Source organism: Lygodium microphyllum, chromosome 3, assembly GCF_053477565.2.
Source record: "Lygodium microphyllum isolate KBCC chromosome 3, Lygodium_microphyllum_v1.1.10, whole genome shotgun sequence".
Lineage (NCBI taxonomy): Eukaryota > Viridiplantae > Streptophyta > Polypodiopsida > Schizaeales > Lygodiaceae > Lygodium > Lygodium microphyllum.
The window spans coordinates 86,522,143-86,544,024 of NC_141137.1; the positions used below are offsets into that span (position 1 = coordinate 86,522,143).

The window sequence follows — 21,882 nt, forward strand, 5'->3', positions numbered from 1 at the left end:
TGACCCCCTACTATGAGTGGTTTCATACTTACTTTGCACTTAGGTGATGATCGGTCTCTTGCTATTGTTAGCATTGGTGATATCACTTTACAGTTTCCCTCTGATAGCACATTTGTTCCACAATATATACGTCATGTACCTGTATTGACTAAAAGCCTTATGTCTGCTGGCCAGCTTGATGATGCAGGTTATTATATATGCTTTGGTGATTCTATATGGAAGATAACTCATGGCAAGCTTGTTCTTGCAAGAGTTGCCAAGTCTGGCAGCCTCTACCCCTTGGTTGTATCTGGTACTATTGACCATGTTTTGTCAGTGGGTTCTATCCCACATATATCTCTTTGGCATGCTCATCTTGGGCATATGTCGCTTAAGGAAATGAAAATGCTTAGTGCTTTGTAATATCTTGCGCCTTTTGACTACTTGTATTTTGAGTCGTATGATCATTGTTTATATGACAGGCAGACTAGGAATTCGCATAAAATGTTTGGTATTCCACACATGGGTGAGCCTTTGGCTCTTGTACATTCAGATGTATATGGACCCATGCCCTGTCAATCATTAGGAGGTGCGAAGTACTTTGTCACATTTATTGACGATTATTCACTTAAGGTTTGGGCTTATCCCATAAAGCAGAAATCTTGGCAGTCTTTCAGCATTGGCTTGCTTTAGTAGAGAACCAAGCTGGGCATAGGCTAAATAGCCTAAGGACCAATAACGAGAGTGAATACATCTCACGTTGTCATGCCGCTACGCACACACCGTATGAAAAACTCTAGAGTGCGGCTTCCTTGTAGATCTAAAGAGCCAATGCCACTTTAGGCATTAGTGTTAGTGTCCATGGTTCAAAAATATTAGATTTTTGAACAAGTTTTAGCCAATTTTTAATATTTTAGATATTATCTCTTATATAAATCCATAAAACTGTAAACAACTTCTAGATTAGGATAACATGTAAAAGAAAGTATGCAGCTTTCAGCTATTTTAAGAGGATTTTATGTAAAAAGAAAAATTAGTGAAATTGCGTGACGCGTAATCACTGTTTTTAGGCAGTGAACAGCACTCCCGAGTGGGAGATGAAGAGGGAGTGATAAGGCAGAATTCTGACCGAGAGTGCCAATGGAAGCATCAAATTGGCGATCTAAGCAGCATAGAGGAATGTATTATTTTATACACGTTTTTGTCTACAAGAGTTTTATCTTCTCATAATGCAGAAATAAACTGACATGCTTTATCTGTGTTAGTATTCTTTTACATTTTCTATTTCTTTCTGTGAGTATTCTTCTACGTTTTCTATTTCTTCAAACCCCTTCTCTTCCGTCTATTCCTCTCCCTGAATCTCCCTTCACCCTGTTATTCCTTATCCCCGTGGTAGACTTTCGACACCAAACGCACCGACACCATGTTAGGAGAAGTTTTATCATCAAAGGTGAATTCCAGAAGATATTTGGGCTGATTTGGGGCTGATATCTTCAACCATATTCAGAGAAATAGCTACAATAGTGTTCTTTTAATTCATTTCTTACTCTACAGAAGATATCTTGTCAAAATATGCAAGTATTATGTGCCCCTATGGTAGGGCAATGTTTGTAGATCATTAATAGATGCTTTGAGTTGAATTAAGAGGAGCTTTTTCTCTTATTGCTGTGGTAATTTATCCTTATCAAGAACTCAATTTGAAGCTCTCTTGAAGCAAGTCTCTTTGCCCTACAAGTCTTGTAATTGACTCATAAGCTTTTATCCCTAACAATCTGCATTGAATGTAATCATGCAAAGTTGATTCATGCTATGGCATCATGTATGAATGATGGGATGCAAAGTTGTTTATGATACATGATATCATATTATACTTGATTTTATAATTTGTCAAGAAAACAAGCTTGATTTGAGTTAGAACTTATGAGATAATACTCTTGTGATCTTTGCTAAGAATATGCAGTTGGAAGCTCTATTAACATCTTCAAGAACTTGGCTTGAAACCTTCAAACCTTCTCTTATCTCTACCATCTTTGGAGTCTAAGCTCTTGAACCCCCATACATTCTTCTCTCTCAAACCCCTCTAATTGATCCCCTATTCCTTTGACTAATCAACCAACTCTTTCTTTTTCTGTTCCTTTTAAAAATGATGTCATGGATAAACTCATTAAAAGCATGCGTAACCTTCATTTGAATCTTACAGAAATTAGTTCCAAGGTGGAGAAGCTCAAAGACCCATGAGAGAAGGCTATAAGAGGCACTATATTTGGTGTAACAGACAACAACATAACAAGAGGGAGTGTTTTGTTTTCCGTGAGGCCGAAGCACAAAAGCTGGTCTTTTGGAAAGACGAAAAATTTCATGCAGCTGAAACTGGTCTTCCACTAGAGCCAAAATTTGGCAATGGTGGAATGAAGAAAAGATTAGAAGATTTAGTTGTAAAGAATACCTACGTAACAATTGATGTAGCTACCTATGGGCTGTAAATTGAGCCAACTAAATCAAAGTTTAAAGCATGCAAAGCTAATGTGCAATCTAAAGTATGGATACAGGCATTAGATCAAATGGAACACGGCAAAGTAGCCAAAGATCATTTGACTAACGCCAATCAATGCATTCGAGGAATAACTAGTTGGAAAGAACCGATAGATTATTTTTTGCCTTTGCACATTTGGCTGACATCAATCATAAGAAATCTTGATTGAAAAAAAGAGAAGATGAGAAGATGAACCAGGATCTTCCTCCTCTGGCCTTCCGAAACGGGTAACTAGAAAAACGCCTAAACAACCAAAGCTTACTAAAAACATAACCCCAGATCAAGAGATGGAAGATGCGCCACAAACAAAGAAGACTGAAGGAAAGAAGAAAGGCAAGTAGCCAAGCTACAAATTGCAATCTAACATAGAATCTGCAACCAATCTCAAACGAGTTCTAAAAGAACGAATTCTGGAAAGTAAAATTGAGTTCATCTTAGGTAAAATTCTCAAAATTGCTAAACGTGAATTTCATTATATAATTATTAATGTAATCAAAAGAAAAATACAATATGTTGGTGATGATACTGAAAAAACAGTGCATGCTTTTTTGCAAGCTCTTTGAGTCTTTATGCAGGATGAAGAGAAGCTGACTGCACAAGGAATTCAGCTTGAAGCAGTTAAAGAGTTAATTGTAGCAATTGAAGCTGAAGATAAAGAAAGCATAGATGCAAAAATTAAAGAAGTGAAGGTTGAAAATGTAATGGTCGGCTAGTCCAAACCAGTTGGGCAATCCATCTCTCAAAAAGAAGGCCGTCTACAATACATGCATGATGAGAAAAAAGCCCGATTCATTCCAAGCAGTCACTACTCCCATACACATTGGGCAAGAGCAACAATGGAGACAGTCGTCAAAATCAGAGAAAAAGAAACACCATGTATTGCACTCTTAGACTATGGTTCTGAGATAAACGTCATGGCAAGGAGTCTCTATGAAAACGGCGGATGGTCCATAGATGTTGATCCAAGTTGACGAATGAAAGTTGCAAACAACTATTCTGGAGAGTTATATGCTGCATGTCCTAATGTGCAGGTAACTATTGGAGACATAAAAGACAATTTTTACTTTTTTGTTCAAGACTCTTGTAGTTACCCTATCATTCATGGGCAACCTTACATTTCTAAAGCCCGCTTGGAAACAAAAGCCCTTGATGATGGTTCTTTCTATGCTCGAATCCGAAGCAAGGATAATGAATGAGCTATCCAATTTCTTACTATGTATGTTAACCATCATCGAAACAAAGATCAACTGCGTGATTATCCTGTGCCTCCTAATGCCCGAGAATTCAAGGGTTTTCAAGCTGCACTGCTATAAAAGGAAGCTATGGCAAAGTGTCATGTAAAAAGATTGAACCTCCTTATTCTACAAAAACTGTCTCTAGCAAATCTGTATGTATGTACAGCCAATAGTATGGGCTGTTATAAGTCTCTTCCAGCCATGACTAAAGCTGAAATAAAATATTTATCATGTAAAAAGGGTGCTGAAAACTTATGACATAATGGCTGAAAATGAAGATATTTCGGGCTTTTTTTTGGACTAATTACTACTGACACATTGGCTGAAATACATGCAGCTGCTCATACAGAAATCTGGCTGAAATTCAGTCCATAGAAGTATGTACATTGGATTTTTATCAAAACAATTCAGCAGGAAGACATTGGTTTACTCAACAAGGCTAAAGCGCAAGTGGAGACAAAATACAAGACGGTGGATAAGAAAGTCAAGCCTATGGCAGTCCCACTGCCTCCTGAAAAGGGAGGGCTGGCTGATAGAGCAGCAAATCAACCAAGTCTTTGTGATCCTTTCAACATTGGTCACAAGTTCACATCTGAAAGTATAAAAGAGCTCAAAATAGGTGAAAATTATTTCCTTTCGGCAACTGAAAAACACTCTTTTATGCAAATACTAATGAAACGTGAAAAAGCTTTTGCATTTCGGTCAAGTGAAATAGGCTATGTGGATCCAAATATTGTGGCTCCTATGGTCATTTTTACGGTCCCGCATGTACCTTGGACCTCAAGCCCATTACCGTTCCAAGGGTGCATTTGCCTAAATTACTGGAACTTCTAAATGAGAAGATCAGAATGAAGATTTTAGAATCTTCTTCAGCACCTTACTCAAATCGATGATTTACCGTGCCCAAGAAAAATGGATCCTTACAATTCTTTCAAGATCTACAGCCTGTTAATCATATCACAATCCGAAATGTTGGTTCAAGTCCAATTGTTGACGAATTTGCTAAAGCTTTTGCAAGTAGAGCAATTTATTCTATAGGAGACCTATATTCAGGATATGACCAATTTCAACTTTCATTAGAAAGCCGAGGCATTACCACAATGAAGACACCTCTTGGATTGGTCCACATATGCACTCTACCACAAGGTGCAACAAACTCCGTAGCCCATATGATGAATGCAATATGCAAAGTCTTAAGGGACTTTATTCCACAACTTACTCTTCCATTTCTTGATGATGTACCTATCAAGGGATATGAAGTCAATGAAAAGAATAAGGAGCTTGATGAAGATGGCTATAAGACAGTTGTAGTTAACCATATTCATGATTGTGACAAGATTTTGACAAGGCTAGAAGAGGTGCATCTTACCCTTTCTGGAGCTAACTCGATTTTTGGAGTAGAAGAAGTCCTAGTGATTGGGCATCTATGCGGCCTCTACGGACGTAAACCTTCACCAATCAAGATAGATGCCATCAGCAGAATGCAAGAAAAATGCACAAATATTTCAAAGGTAAGAAGATTTCTTGGCACATGTGTATTCTATCTCGTATGGATACCACATTTTGCTCATGTAGCCGAAAATATCTATCAATTATTAAAAAAAGACGAAAGATTCTCTTGGGGGAAAGAGCATACTCTCACTGTACGCAAACTAAAAAAGTAGTTAATTTCAGTCTCCACTCTCAAAAGGGCTGATTATTCAAATGGTTAACCCATCATCCATAGGATGGACTCTTGGCCAAGAAGACCTTGAAGGTAACAGGTATGCAATTCGTTTTGGAGCAAAGGTTCTCAATGAACGTCAAAGAAGGTATGCACAAGTAAAAAGGGAATTGTAGGGAGCTGTAACAGCATTAAAGTGTGATCGTGAATACTTTATTAAGTACTTCAATAGTGGTAGAAACTGATTGTCTTCCACTCTTGGGCATGATTGCCAATTGCTCTACACCTGACATTGCTATGCTAAGATGGATTGCATATATTAAATCTCTCAACCCTGAATTAAAGCATATTGCAGGAAAGGCGAATCCAGTTGTTGTTGACATGCTGTCACGTGCAAGATATGACAATGAAGAAGAGCTAATGGAAGAAGATGAAGCTGAAGAATCTATACTTGTTGAATTTCATTCCATGGCTGCTAAAAGTATCTTTTCAATTGCTGCATATACAAACCCAAAGCTGAATCTTGCAGGTGAAGCTAATCTTTTTAATGGTATAGCATTAAGTACAGTAAGAACAGGAAAAGGTACTGCTATAAATCAGCATACAGCAACAAAGATCAAAGATTTATCTATGGAAGAAGGGTAGTCAACTAGAAGCCAGCATGCTCATTGCATTGCTCAAGTTCTAGTTCATTTCCTTGAAGAAGATTGGCTAAAGATCGGCCAATATTTGAGCACAATGAAAAAGAAAGAGACTTGGACTGATGAAGAGTTAAAGCATATTAAGAGGAAAGCTTATGGCTTCTCTCTTACAAATGGGCATCTATGAAAGCACGCAAAGAAGAAGAAAGGAGTGCCTATCCGAGTTTTAGGTAATAAAAGGTTGCAACTACATGTAATGAAGGAATTTCATGAAAGCTTGTGGGCTGGCCATAGAGGTATATGGAGAACCTTTATTAAAGTCAAAGAAAAATACTGGTGGCAAAATATGTATCGAGATATAGAGCATTTTATTAAAACTTGTTATGTATGTCAGATATAATCTATGGTCAAGCATCGAGATGGGTTACAACCGACTTATTCCTTGTCTATAAATTATAGATGGGTTATTGATCTTGTAACCATGCCTACAAAAATATGGACTATGCGGTATTTAGTGCTTGCAAGAGAATATCTAACCAATCAAGTTAAAGGTAAAGCTTTAACAACCAAGACTACTCAAGCTGTTTATCGCTTTTTACTTAAAGAAGTATTTTGCAGATATGGCTGTGTTGGCAAGGTAACCGCTGATAGAGAAGAATTGGATGCCGATGAGGCACACAACTTCTTTGGTCAATTGGGTATCAAGTTGGCTTTGATATCGGCCTACAATCCTAAAGGCAATGGAAAGAGTGAGAGAGGACATCAACCTATTCTCAAAGCTCTAGCAAAGTCTTGTAGAGGAAAGTTTAAAAAATGGCCTAAAATGCTACCTTTTGCATTATGCGCTGACCGGACTATTCACAATACAGTGATTGGCTATATGCCAGCTGAACTTATGCATGGACAGTAACCAATTATACCAATTGAAGAATCTATTCTCACATGGAGTCTCTACCTTGGAAGAAAGGCATCAGTAGAGAAGAGTTGCTAACTTTGCACATATGGCAGTTAGAAAAAATGCCTAAAGATGTTCAAGCAGCTATTAAGAAGTTAATAACAACAAGACTAAAAAACAAAAGAAGATTTGATAGGCAACATCGACTTCGGCCAAGAGCTATCCAAAAAAATGACTAGGTGCTTGTCTATGACAACAGCCTAGATAATCAATATAGTGCTTCTGGGAAGATAGTAAAGCGTTGGTTTGGCCCGTATGTGGTAAAGGTCATTCATGACAATGCCACGTATTCATTGGCTGAATTGGATGGAACAAGCATGAAAATACCCGTAGCTGAAAAAAGAATCAAGCTCTTCAAACGAAAAGAAAGATCAACATATGAGTTAGAAGACTTGGATATAATTCAAGAGCATGAAGACATAGAGAAAGAAGAGGCAAAAGATGAAGACATTGACATGGTAGAAGATACTTCTTCTGACACTGCAGATCCGTAAGACTTTGACACATGCCACAGGATGTGCAGGTTAGGAGGGGGTGGATATCGTGCCGCTACGCACACATCGTGTAATAAACTCTAGAGTGCAGCTTCCTTATAGATCTAGAGAGCCAATGCCACTTTACACATTAGTGTTAGTATCCATGGTTCAAAAATATTAGATTTTTGGACAAGTTTTAGCCAATTTTTGATATTTTAGATATTATCTCTTGTAAAAATCCATAAAACTGTAGACAACTTCTAGATTAGGATAACATGTAAAAGAAAGCATGTAGCTTTCAGCTATTTTGAGAGGATTTTATGTAAAAAGAAAGATTAGCGAAATCGTGCGACGCGCAATTGTTGTTTTCAGGCAATGAACAACACTCTGAAGTGAGAGATGAAGAGGGAATGATCTGGCAGAATTCTGGTAAAGTGTGTTGGTATTTTACTACCCTTTCGGAGCCAATGGAAGCATCAAATTGGCGATCTGAGCAGCATAGAGGAATGCATTATTTTATACACGTTTTTGTCTACAAGAGTTTTATCTTCTCATAATACAAAAATAAACTGACATGCTTTATCTCTATTAATATTCTTCTATATTTTCTATTTCTTTCTATGAGTATTCTTCTATGTCTTCTATTTCTTCGAACCCCCTTCTCTTCCGTCTACTCCTCTCCCTGAATCTCCCTTCACCCTGTTGTCTCTTACCCCCATGGTAGACTTTCGACACCAAACGCACCGACACCGTGTTAGAAGAAGTTTATGCTATCATCAAAGGTGAATTCCAGAAGATATTTGGGCTGATTTGGGGCTAATATCTTCAACCATATTCAGAGAAATAGCTACATCAGTGTTCTTTTAATTTATTTCTTACTCTACAGAAGACATCTTGTCAAAATATGCAAGTATTATGTGTCCCTATGGCAGGGCAATGTTTGTAGATTATCGATAAATATTTTGAGTTGAATTAAGAGAAGCTTTTTCTCTTATTTCTTGGCTGTGGTAACTTATCATTATCAGGAACTCAATTTGAAGCTCTCTTGAAGCAAGTCTCTTTGCCCTACAAGCCTTGTAATTGACTCATAAGCTTTTATCCCTAACAATCTACATTGAATGTAATCATGCAAAGTTGATCCATGCTATGGCATCATGTATGAATGATGGGATGCAGAGTTGTTTATGATACATGACAGCATATTGTACTTGATTTTATAATTTGTCAAGAAAACAAGCTTGATTTAAGTTAGAACTTATGAGATAATACTCTTGTGATCTTTGCTAAGAACATGCAGTTGGAAGCTCTATCAACATCTTTAAGAACTTGGCTTGAAATCTTCAACCCTTCTCTTATCTCTACCATCTCCGCAGTCTAAGCTCTTGAACCTCTATATATTTTTCTATCTCAAAACCCCTGTGATTGACCGTGAAGTACCTCTTAAACCTTTAAACATTCACTATAATCTACTTACCTCTTTAAGATACATCTCTATCTATCTTGTCTAGTTTTCTTGCCAAACCCCTGTGGTAACCTTTAACCTTACACGCTGTGACAACGTGCCTTTGAGCAATTTTGTGACGAGCGGGATATTAAACATCAGTTGACTGCCCCTTTCATCCCTCCCCAAAATGGTATGGCTAAGTGCATAAATAGGACTATCCAGGAGAGGGTCCGCATAATGCTTAGCCAAGCAGACTTACCACAACATTTTTGGGCCGAGACTGTCTCTATTGTCATGCATCTTATTAACAAGTCACCTTGTAGTGGTATTGACTTTTAGGTTGCAGAGGAGGTATGGACAGGAGAGCCTCCCTCGTATACTCATTTACGTGTCTTTGGATGTGAGACCTTCTGCCATGTGCCCAAGAACAAACGCAATAAGCTGGTGTTCTACTAGAGATAGACGACCTCCTAACCGCTATGAGCCCTTCATAAATTATGTCTTGATTATAGATGCAGAAGAGCCTCTCACCTATGATGAGGCTATACGCATGGGTGACAATCACTCCTCGGAGAAGGCTATGCAATCTGAGATTGACTCATTGCATAAGAATCGTACGTGTGACATTTGGTTTCCATACCTAGTGGCAAGCGAGCTTTGCCTTGCAAGTGGATGTACAAGTTGAAAAGTACCCTTGGATACTCTAAGCTGGCATACAAGGTCAGATTGGTAGCAAAGGGTTTTAAGCAAGAGCATGGTGTTGACTTTGATGAGCCCGTATATTACTACACTGACAGCACTTGTGCCTGTACACTACAGACAGTGAGTGCCCATCACTGTCACTTCATTCTTTATTCTTTCAGGGACACGTGAATAAAGGGAAGGCCGGTCACACATTGTGACTGTTGGAGTTCCCACATTGTGTGTGCCTCTCTCTCTTGCTCTTGCTCCTTCCACCATAGCTCTTGCTCCCGCTCGTGCTTCCACTTCAGGGCTTACCTCCCTTCACATTGCCTATTGATGGAGCAAACTACATAGCCAAGGGTCATGGAAGCCACTCGACTCGAAATCCCTTGTAGCTAGTTGCATTCGTCTTCAAAAGGGCTTATTGTTAATGTCTCAATTTTCTCAAAAGCACTTAGCATGTGTTATAGGCATTTTGTTACTTGAGCAAAGAAAATGTTGGGAGAGGAAACATCTATAGCAATTGGTGTTGTCTACACGAGGGCATATTGGCAACGCCTCGATGTGCTTGGAAGGACTTAGCACATGTCCTCTTATTGGCTTGAGCATAGTACTATGATAGCCAATGCAAAACAATTTGTGTAAGACGGTTTGAGCATAGTACAATGATATCCAATACAACTGGGAAAGGAGGAGCTATGGTGGATGACAACAAGCTACGGTGGAGTGACCTAACTTGCTGCCTTGACCTCAAGAAGCTCCTTGTGGTGCCAGCAAGGCCTGCAGTTTCTAGTATCTCCATTGCATATTTTTGGACTTTGTCTTTCACCTTTGCCCTGCAGTGTGGCCCGTCCGTAGTGCAATGGAGAGGCCAACCCTAGGCTCCGTCAGCATCCTGCCTTATTTCCAGGTGCATAGTATTGCAAATAACTAAATTTTCAACCAGTACATCAGCACTTTACCCTTAGCTAGCTCATTTATAGCATGAGCCCTTTCCAAAACAACACGTGTATTTTTTCCATATCACCATTAAGCTCTTGTCAATTGGCGTCATATTGGGGCAGGGTGAGCATAGAGATAGCTGAGCAAGCTATTTTATGGCATAACATTGGAACGCATACAATGCAGAAACAAGACAGCTGGGGATGTGATGAATGCACAGAATTGCACAGATAATTCAAAGGGCAGCCCATCGAAAGTGCATTGAAAAGAGTTCAAGACCGCATCAACAGAGACGGACTTACCGAGTTCGGATTGAAGCAGCTGAGACGATGATGATGGTCCAACGTTCCCATCTTCAGTTGCCTCTCGTTCGAGATTAATGTATTAATGTCAGCCTAGGCCTTAAATTTTCAATTAAAAAACATTTTATGAATTACTATTTTCTTCTATTTATCTACATCTTAATCTATACTTTTATTAGAATTGAAAGAAATACTAAATCCTTCTTCAATTCTACAATCCTATGCGCCGAAAACCATGCACTCAAGGCAAAATACACAAAACAAAATAGTAAAATTTTCATTCCATTATGTTTTTTCAAACACCAAACATATCTCTTTTTAAAAAACAAAATATGTATATGTGTAGTTTTTTGTATGTGTGCATATCTATATACATATAGACATGCACAAAGACATATATATCTATGTGTATGCATGTATATACACATATACGTACATACATACATACACACATATATACATATATATATATGTGTGTGTGTGTGTGTGTGTGTGTGTGTGTGTGTGTGTGCGTGCGCTATATTGATTGTTAGATTGTAATTGTTTTAGAACTCTCATTAGAATGAAACCAATCCAAAGTCCTTCATACTTATAGCTAAGGAAAAGATGTGACAAAAAAATTTTGGAATATTGATTTGGAGGGGATGATGGGAGCAAAAGTTCATTTTGGTCGTTAGACTCATAGATGTAACCCCAAAATATTATTGATATCATAGTATGTGACTTTGTTGATTTCATTCAAATAGCTAGTCTCTTATCTGAAACATGTGACTTTGTTTATGATGTAGTAATGGAGCGGAAAGAGTTTCCAATGGTAGGTACTAAATATCAAGAGGCTAACCTAGCCACATCACTTACAAAGATATCTCAATGTCACTACATGAGCGAAAAATGACTTGACAATACACTAATGAATTGGTCCACTAAAAAAATTCATCTTTATAGATTTAAAGATTATTGATCAACATGAACAATGGACTCCATTTGTGAGGGTTGTTCCAACTCAAAAATCCTACCCATAATTAATGGTTATAAGGGTTAATTGTTGTTTCAATAGCAACCATTTGTTCTGGAAGCAAAGGTATTGTGTAACCCACTCATGGGTAGAGCTTCCCTAGTAGTGAGTAAGGTTGGCCTCTGTAGGGTTGTAGCTTTATGTCAATGGTTGCAATGTTGGTTGGCCTAATTATTACTAGTAACAATATGGAAGGGTGTTGTAATCAATACCTTTATCAATAAGTGCATCAACTATAAGCTCTTTGCCAACAACCATTTGAATTTAGAGGTAAGAAGGGTGAATGATAAGGTCATTCTCCATTGCACATTATTGATAGTGATAGCTTTGACATTTAGTTATGGGTTGGTGGGTGAGCTACGCATATTGCTCCATTTGTTCATACCATGTTTACTCGATCACCTTGATGGCTCATATACAAACGGTAATCTCTTTCATGGGTGGCTCATGCAAATAATGATTGGGACAGTAATGTTGTTTAATATGATTGCTATTGAAATGGCTCAATACTCTACCCTTACAAGGTTTCTAAGTACATGTTACTTGTTTTGCTGATGACACGAAGGTGGTAGGGGCTGAGGCACTATAGTTTCACTTTTTGTTTATGGCTTTTGATCGAATATAGCAGCATGAGGTCACCTTTCTCAAAGGATTGTTGCTTGACATGCTTATTAAACCAATCCTTTCATCTAGCTTTTTTATAAAAGGAGGGCATGAGTAGTAAGGAGGTGTCTTTGCGTAAGGTGTTCTATTTCAGTGAATCATTCAACCCAAGCTTTTGTGCCTTCCTAGTGTTGCTCTTGAATTGCAATATGAAGACTCAGAATAAGGAATTTAATTGGCATTACCATGTTGGTCCCATGGTCAATCTAAAGGGAGTTTGCCATGTGGCTATCTTTTATGTTGTGCAATAAGCCCATAATGCTACCATGAGCTTATGATCCAATTCTAATCGTGAGGTTGAGATTGTCTTGGTTAAGATGCTAATGAGGATTTTGTTAGTTATCTCTACTTGGCTACTCACTTGAGGGTACTAAGGGCTAGACTTTCGTTGTAGGATGAGAAATATGAATAGTAGATGTTCAATAACATCATTTAAGAAATAGGTTCCTTGGTCGGTAATAATATTGATGGGGCAACTATAGCATGAGATAACCTACTTCCATAAGAACTTTTCCATGGTTCTAGCCTCATTTTTTCTAGTGGCCCTAGCCTTTGCCCACTTAGTGATGTAGTATGTGGTCACAATAATATAGTATGCTTGAGAATATTGGGTAGTAGGGCTAATTGGTCCCATAAAGTATATCCCCACTTCTCAAAGGATTGACAGGCAATGATAAGTGAGAGTTTCATTTTCTCCTTCCTGATGGGGAGTTTGGTACAATGGCACTCATCACAATGTTTGAGGAAGCAGGTTGCATCTTTGAAGAGAGTTTGCCACTACAACTAGGAGCAATGGGATGTGAGGTCTGCCTTCAAGAGTTGAGCCTCTTATTGAATGCAAAACAAATGGGCATCATACAAATTATCATCAACTCTCACTACTTCTTCTCTACCGGTGATACGAGGCATGAGATCAACAATAAAACATTGCTTTTCCTTGCCTATAACCATAGAAAAATCAAATTCTAATAGTAGTAGAAACATTATGAACGGTGAAATAGTTTTATAACTATCTTATAATGAATATATGGTCCTTATCTCTCCTACATCTAGAATGGCCATATGGGATAGATTGATACGTTGAGACCAATTGCCCCGACTATACCAAAGATCAACCTTAGGTAAATCCAATGGATGGAGAACTCAAAAGCTCATTAAGCTATCTCTCCTTACAACCCTGAACAAGATCCCATTGTTCATATTAATGACTAACTAGATCGTTGAAATCATTGCGTAAGTAGAGAACCAACTAAGTTCGTCTCCATTGATAGAATTGCTATTCTAGGGAGTAACCCTCATCATAACTTCTACAAAGGAGGATATCTAGACCTTTTCACTAAAATACCGAAATATGGATATACACACAACAACTCTAGTCGATAAGGTTTGCTAAGCTACCCAAGACCCACGGGGGGTAAGTTAAAATAATTATTGACTGAAATTAAAACTATCTTTAAATGTGTAAACCTTGATCATTATCGAAAAGACTGAATAGTACATACTTCCCTTCTTAAATTAATGAGATAAATTAAGCAAGTTAACATCTTTTTCAATATTATTACCGAAGGAAATTTGATTATGAAAATTGTTTAAATCCCTAGGATGTCACCTCGAATCTCAATATTATAGAAGCTCAAGTGAAGAAATTTATTCTCAAGCAGTACAAGCCACCAGAATTTGATGGTAAAGGAAAGGATATTCCATCCAAGGCAGAAACATGGATAGAATCTATGGAAGACTATTTCGTTGCTGCATGGACTGCACCGTCAAATCAAGCAATGATCGGAAACGAAAACTCAGAGGAGATACCTGTCTTTGGTGAAAACATTGGTGCAAGGACCAAAGAAAATCTGAAATCGCTTTCACCTACTAGGACAAGCTTAAGGGCATTGTGCGTGAGAGCTACCTTTCACCAATGTATCAAGCCCAAAAGATGAATGAATTTTTCAACTTAAAGGAGTTAAGCCTAAGGCTAGAAGCTTACTACTCCAAATTCCTAATGCTTCTAAAATATGTACCTACGATAGATATTTCATAGCAAGGATCCAAATTTTACAATGGTCTAAATCAGCCCCTAAATATGTGCCTTGAGTCAATGAGACCATCAGATTTACAGGATGCATTGATTTAAGCAACACCAATAGTTCAGGAGATGGAACAAAGTCCAAGAAACACTAAAATTTGAAGCAAAAACTATTAGAATAAGGGCAGCTTCGAAGGATATGCAAAAAGAGTCCAAGGACAATATCATCCAAACAGGACAAAGAGAGCCAAGTCAAAAGCAATGAGAAACTTCATACCCACAGGAAAAGATAATGAGGCTCCAAGCTGTTTTTATTACAAGGAACCAAGACATTTCAAGAGGTAGTGTCCAAAGCTTGGCCCAAACAACCACCAAGGTCAGTTTCGTGGGCAAAACCAAGCTGCCAGGGGAAAAAGTTACTAGAGTAAACCCAAAAGAAATCTGTAATGATAAAGACCCTACAATGGAATCTGATATGAAAAGAGAAAGATTACATGCCACTCTCAATAAGGAGGGTCCAAATCACCAATTCTCAGTGATCTAGACACCAACAAATTATCAAGATAAACCCTTTCGAATTTTAATCGACTATGGAAGTGCCCACTCTTTCATATCACTAAGATGTGTAAAAAGGCTAGGCATAAACACTACTCATGCACCTAGACTGCTTGTGGAGTTAGCAAATGGTAAACAAGTTCTTTTAACACAACAAACTAGCAAGATAGAATTTAGATTGGGTGGCAATTCTTCCAAAATGAGTTTCTAGATTATGAACCTCGAGGCTTATGAATGCATGTTAGGTATGGATTGGCTAATTCCAAATAATGCCCATATCCTTTGCGGAAAGGGTCAAATTACATTTCAAGATTTAAAAGGAGAACAAGTAACCACTCAGGGAGAAGCAGGGAACCCTAAGGTTTAGTTAGCTAAAGCTTCCCAAATAATGAAAGGGCTGAAGAAAGGATGATGCATTTATCTAATTAAGCTCAACAAGACCGAGCAGGATAGTGAAGCTATCTAAGGACCAACCCTCTTGGCTAAAAGATTATGCGGATGTTTTTCCAGAAGACATGACAGAGCTTCCATCGACAAGAGAAGTAGATCACGAAATCCAACTCATTCCATGGTCAAAGAAGTGTGAAGCTTTCTAAGGCTGACAAGTTGGTATAGAGTCTTCATTAAAGACTATGCCTTGATCACCACACCTCTCACTGACCTTGTGAAGAAGCATGTCTCCATTATATAGACGTCCATCGAGTAATCTAGCTTTGAAAAGCTTAAGCATAGTTTGGTAATTGTCCCTACTTTAAGGCTACCTAACCTAAGCAAGGAGTTTGAAAGTGATGCAAGCTCTCTTGCATTGCGGTGCGTGCTTATGCAAGAAGGACTTCCAGTAGCCTATGCTTCACAAAAATTAAGTATCCATGAAAGAAACTACTTAGTCACATTGATCATAAAAGCCTAAAGTGGATTTTTACTCAACCAGACCTCAATATGAGACAACGCCGATGGATCAAGATTTTGCACTAATTTGACTTTGAAATCAAATATAGACCAAGCAAAGAGAATGTGATTGCAGATGCCCTAAGCCATAAATCATATCTTAATACTCTAATCCTAGAGGAACCCTTTAGGGCAGAAACTCTTGCTGCAATGATTTCAATGCCTAATAATCCTGTCATAGAAATGGCCAAAGAAGAAGTAGTGAAGGATCCAAGCTATCAGAGAATGCTAAAAGAAATTCCCATTAAGGATTCAAGTCCAAAACTCAAGTCTAAGTATCAAGATTTTTCCATAAGCGAAGAGCTTGTCTATTTCAAGACAAGACTATGTATTCTTGCAAGCCAAGAACTCAAGAAGAAAATGCTCAAGGAAGCTCACGATTCTCCATTTTCACATCATTAGGGATATGCTAAGACTCTTAGTGCAGTCAGAAAAAGCTTCTACTGGGAAAGTCTCAAGGATGACATACTCAAGTATGTTACCGAATGCCTAAACTACGAGTGGATTAAGACTGAATGTGTCAAGTTGCCAGGAAAGCTCCAGTCACTTGACATCCCTCAAATGAAATGGGAATGTATTAGCATGGACTTCATAGTTGGATTACCCCTGGTACAAGGAGGATATAACTCAATAATGATAGTCATTGATATGCTAACAAAATTTTAGTTCCAATATTGGTCTAGGAACTCAACTCAGAAATAATAATACCTTCAGGTTGACATTTCATCGTGCCAGAAAGAATTGCTTTACACTATTTTTGTGTTGTGAAATAAAGACGTGTAATGAATTTGTGTCATGAGATAATCAAAGAAGTTGTTTTAATATGTCAAACCTAAAGTGGTAGGTAATTAGATAATTAAAAATACTCTATCGAGGGAAGCGGGAGGATGGATCCCCGACGAGGCCAAACCTATGGTTGGGTGGACTCAGTAAACCAAGAGATTTTTTCAAAAGGAAAATTTTACATTCATAAATAGGTAAACAAATGACCACTAGATATTAGGAAACTCGACTTGCATCATTTTATTTTAGGGGGCTAGAATGGGATTTTTCCCTATGGATAGAAGGGTCGGCGTGCCGCACTCCCCTTCATCTCCCATTCTCTTTGAACCAAGTGCAATGCAAGTCCTCTTCAGCTTGAGTCATCCTATAAGAAGTGGGAACTCAAATTACTAGCACTAATTGACCGTAGGAACCTAAAACTCAAGTCGATCCTCATGGCAATGGCCAGAACTTCCATCGCAAGGTAGACTTGAGTGAGACTATATAGCAAACTCTGAGGTGTTCCATGGAATCCCAGACGGTGTTGTCTTGATGGGCTACTAAGAACGTGCGGGTATGGAAGTGGCTCGGGGGGGCACATCACATTCATAACGATGGTATCAAAGCTTGGCTACGCTCCCCAACTTTTGATTGTTTGGCATCTTATATGAAAGCAAGTATTGTAGCACAATGAAGATCTACAAGGTAGATTATTATAAATGAAAGCTATGGTCACAAAAGCTATAGTCATGTTTCTCATGCTTCAAAATTCTCAATTTTATTACTTAACTATGTCGGTTGGTTCATATTAAATATTTCTTATCTCTAGTTTTTGGAAAGAGTTATTGAATTTTGAATGCTTATATGAGTTTCCCAAACTCCAAAATCTCAAAGTCATCATCATGACTATACTTCAGTCCCAAATCCTCATTGGAGTTATTTTCCAAATATTGTAACTTTCTTTCTGTTCAGAATTTGAAGAAAGTTTTAGAGATTGAAAAGATTTATTGGTGTGCAAATCGGATGTTGTATGTGTACGTAGCGAGTGCCAGAAGGTCTCCAAGAACAAAGAACTCTACTTTAAGCTCAAAATTCAAGAGAATAGACTTGCACGACACGAGGCAAAAAGACCAATTGGGTATAATCTCCCTCCATGCCTTGTGTGAGCACTCCACAAAGCATATATTTAATATTTTATTCATCTCCAAGCTCAAAAATAGCCCAATTTTACAATCAAAGAACTCTACTTTAGCTTTTGTGTTTGCTTTTGTCCAAATAAAGAATAAAGCGGTTGGGCTGCCCAAGAGTCGAACAGTGCCCAAATACAATGTCCAATAATGAATATTTAAACCGTGCACCCATGAGCATACAAAATAATAAATATATGTTAAGCACTTCAATAAATAAGCGTGCCAAAATAAATATTAGTGCCACGCCTAAGACCTGCACCCATCAAAATGATAATTTCTTCTAAATAACTTGAATACACGCTATCGCCCAGTGCTTTGCAATGCCACCGCTGCCTACTCTACACATCAACTGAAGCATTCACAGTTGTTAGAAAATAATACAATTAAATCGACAAAAGTGAATACCTAGTAGTCTTCAGCTCTACAAAATAAATAAATAGGTTAGAACTCTGTCATAACCTTAATTTAATACGAGTGCGCACTCTAAACTCAAAGACGTCCATTAATTTAAATATGTATTTTATGAAATCACCCGCTATGGAATCACCCACTTGCACATTAACTTAACGTGACGCCCGAAAAGGACAGGCGTCCCTGTCAACTTTTTGCACAAGGAATCCACCTTGTGTACGAGCCCCAACAAATAAATATAATTTTATGAAATCCACCGTGGAATATGCCTCCTAGCATCATACCCCCGAGGTGGGATAGCAATTGTCCTCAATTGCTATTAGCTCAATGTGGAGCCAACGGTGAGGGGTAAGCACTTAGGTCATGAGCGTGCATCCATTGGGCTTCTTCAACAGTATGATTTTTAAATTTCACCAAACATCTAGAATATCTACGGCTAGTTCTAGTGGCCATATAATCACTGTCTAAAATGATTTTAGGTTCAAGGATTTCAATTTCTTCTTCTAAAAAAGGATGATTTTCATAGACAGAGTGGACATGTAATTGGCCTTTGAAAGGTCGTAACAAACTGATATGAAAAGTATTGTGGATTTTCCAGTGTTGGGGTAGTTCTAATCTAAATGCATTGTCATTGATCTTGTGAATGATTTTGAAAGGTCCATAAAATCTAGGAGCTAACTTTACAACAGGGTGTTTCTCAACACTTTGTAATCTTCTCTTTTCAATGCATAACCAAATATAATCATCAACTGTGAAATTCATAGCTTTTCTTTTCTTGTTAGCTTGTCTGGTATATGATTGCTGGGCTTTCACAATTATATCTTTAACGTCATAAAAAATAGTAGCATGCATATTGGCAATATCATCAGCAGCTTTAACTTTGTTTGATAATGAAGTAATAGGTGTAGGCAATCTATATCCATAAATGATTTCAAAAGGTACTTTCCGTGTAGTTGTATGTGGGGTATTGTTGTATGCAAACTGAAGTAAATGCAAGTGTGTATCCCATATTTGTGGTTTTGAAATTGTGTATACACATTGTCATGATGTTATGAGGACACAGTGTGAAAAAGTATGGAATGCATCATCATCCGACTTCTCTATTGATCTAGAGAGTCAATGTGATCTGAGCCATTAGTACTAGTGTGAGTTGCATGGATTATCCAAAAATACTAGATTTTTGGATAATTTTAGTCTATTTTTTGTATTATTTATTGTAAAAATCCAAAAATTTTAGAAAAAGCTTCTAAATTAGAATGGCATGCAAAAAAGCTAGTTGTTTTTTCAGCCAATTAGGAGATTTTTCATAAAAAAGACAGATGGACGAAATTGCGAGCGTCGCAATCGCTGTAAACAGCCTGAAAACTGCAGATTGAATTGAAAGGAGAAGAAGGAGTGATCTGGGAGATCCATGACTAGGTGCACTGGATTTTTACCCCCCTTTCGGAGCCAATAGAGCCATCAGATTTGGGTTTCGGACAGTAGAGAAAGAGCTGATTTTTCTGATCCACGTTTTTGGTCTACAAAGGAGCTCCAGGAGAACTAATGCCTTGAGATTGCTTCTGAGTAGTGCAAAGATTCCAGGTTCTTTCAATACATATTGATTCAATTCATTGTGATTTGTTTTTATCGTGTTTACCACTTGGGTATTCTTTATCTTCTCTTCCATCTCCTATCTCTACTTTCTTCTATTTCTGATCCCCGGTGGATTCGACCTTTTGACAAAAACCCCTCCGACAACGTAAAAGATCCAAGTTTGTATTGTTTGTAGCTTCTATTTGCCCATTTGTTTCAGGATGAAATGCAGATGAAAAATCAATCTTTGTTCCTAAATTAGCAAACAAAGTAGTCCAAAAATTATTGCAAAATTTAGAATCACGATCAAAAATAATAACTTTTGGTAAACCATGGTTAGTGAAAATAGTTTTCAGAAACAATTGAGCAGCTTGAGATGCAGTTAACGCTTTCTTGCATGGAATGAAATATTCTTGTTTGCTAAACCGATCTACAATAGTCCAAATCATATCGTGATTAGCTTGAGTGGTAGGCAAACCAGTAATAAAATCCATTGAAATATATTCCCATAGTCGTTCTGGAATTGGTAAAGGCATTAACAAACCATATTGCTTACCATGGTGTTGCTTAACTCTTTGACAAATTAAACATTCAAATACAAAGTGAGAAACATTAGATTCTATCTGTGGCTAGTAAAAATCTTTAACCAATGTACGTAAAGTAGAAATAATACCTCTATGGCCTTGATATGGGGGACAATGAATTTCGTGTAGCACAAATGATCTAAATGGAACAGTTACACACAACCTTTTCTCATAAAACAAAAATCCATCAGCATAAGACAATGAATCAATTGGAATCCAATTATTTGCAATAAATTTATTCCAATTAGCTTGGAAACTAGGGACTTGATCATAGGTATATTTCATAGGAATAAGGGAATCAAAAGATATCACAGAAATATTATGAATAGTACTCAAGGCATTGGCAACAACATTTTCTTTTCTGGGTTGATATTGGATAAGTGGATGAAAACTTTGAAAAAAAGCAGTCCATTTAATATAATGGTCAGAGATTTGTGGCTGACTAAGGAGATGTTTGATACTTTGTTGGTCAGTTTTGATCATGAATTCATATCCCATTAAATAGTGTTTCCATTGTCGTAAAGCTTGTACTAGTGCTAGCAATTCCTTATCATAGGTAGAATACTTAAGTTCAAAGGGTTTAAGTTTGCAGCTAGAGTAGGCTATGGGATGTGAATCTTGCATAAGGATAGCTCCTATTCCAAATCCACTAGTGTTAGTGACTACTAGGAAGAATGGTCTATTAAAGTCAAGGAGTTGCAATACAGGAGCATGTGTTAAGGCATGTTTCAGTAAATCAAAAGACATTTGCTGATTTTTAGACCAATGATACACAATGCCTTTCTTTAATAAAATTTTCAAAGGTAATGCAAGCAATGAAAAATTTCTCATAAATTTTTGTAAAAGCTAGGAAGACCTAAGAAAGAACATAATTCATGCACATTTTTAGGTATCGACCAATTCAAAATTGCTTCTATTTTTTTAGGATCAACTTTAATGCCTTTAGATGAAACAATATGTCCTAAGTATTCGATGTGGGTTTGGAAAAATTCACTCTTTTTAGGATTAGCATATAATTGATTCTCTTTCAATAATTTGAAAACCAAGGATAACACAATGCTGATGCTTCAAAAATATGCGGTTCATCATACGACTGAATGTGGTTGGTGCATAAGTTAAACCAAAAGGCATAACAAGGAATTCATAATGTCCAAATTGAGTCCTAAATGCAAATTTGAAAATATCAGATGTGTCCAGTTGTACTTGATGGTATCTAGATTTAAGATCTATCTTACTAAATATTGCAGCCCCTTATAGTTTACCCATAAGTCGTCTACCTTAGGGATCAGATATCTATTCTTG

The 21,882-nt window shown here is 37.5% G+C and overlaps 1 protein-coding gene across 4 annotated transcripts in view; it reads right to left on the reverse strand.

Moving 5' to 3' along the window:
• Positions 1-10,964, reverse strand: part of LOC148038588 (uncharacterized) — a 155,514-nt gene extending 144,550 nt beyond the window's left edge. Inside the window, exon 1 of one of the 4 annotated variants that reach the window (XM_087673694.1) lies at positions 10,855-10,964. In XM_087673694.1, coding sequence (XP_087529820.1) covers positions 10,855-10,905 — 51 coding nt within the window. In that variant the 5' untranslated portion in view covers positions 10,906-10,964. The remainder of the gene's footprint in view (positions 1-10,854) is intronic. The other 3 variants (XM_087673687.1, XM_087673692.1, XM_087673725.1) reach the window with 3 other exon arrangements.
• Positions 10,965-21,882: the final 10,918 nt, after the last annotated feature.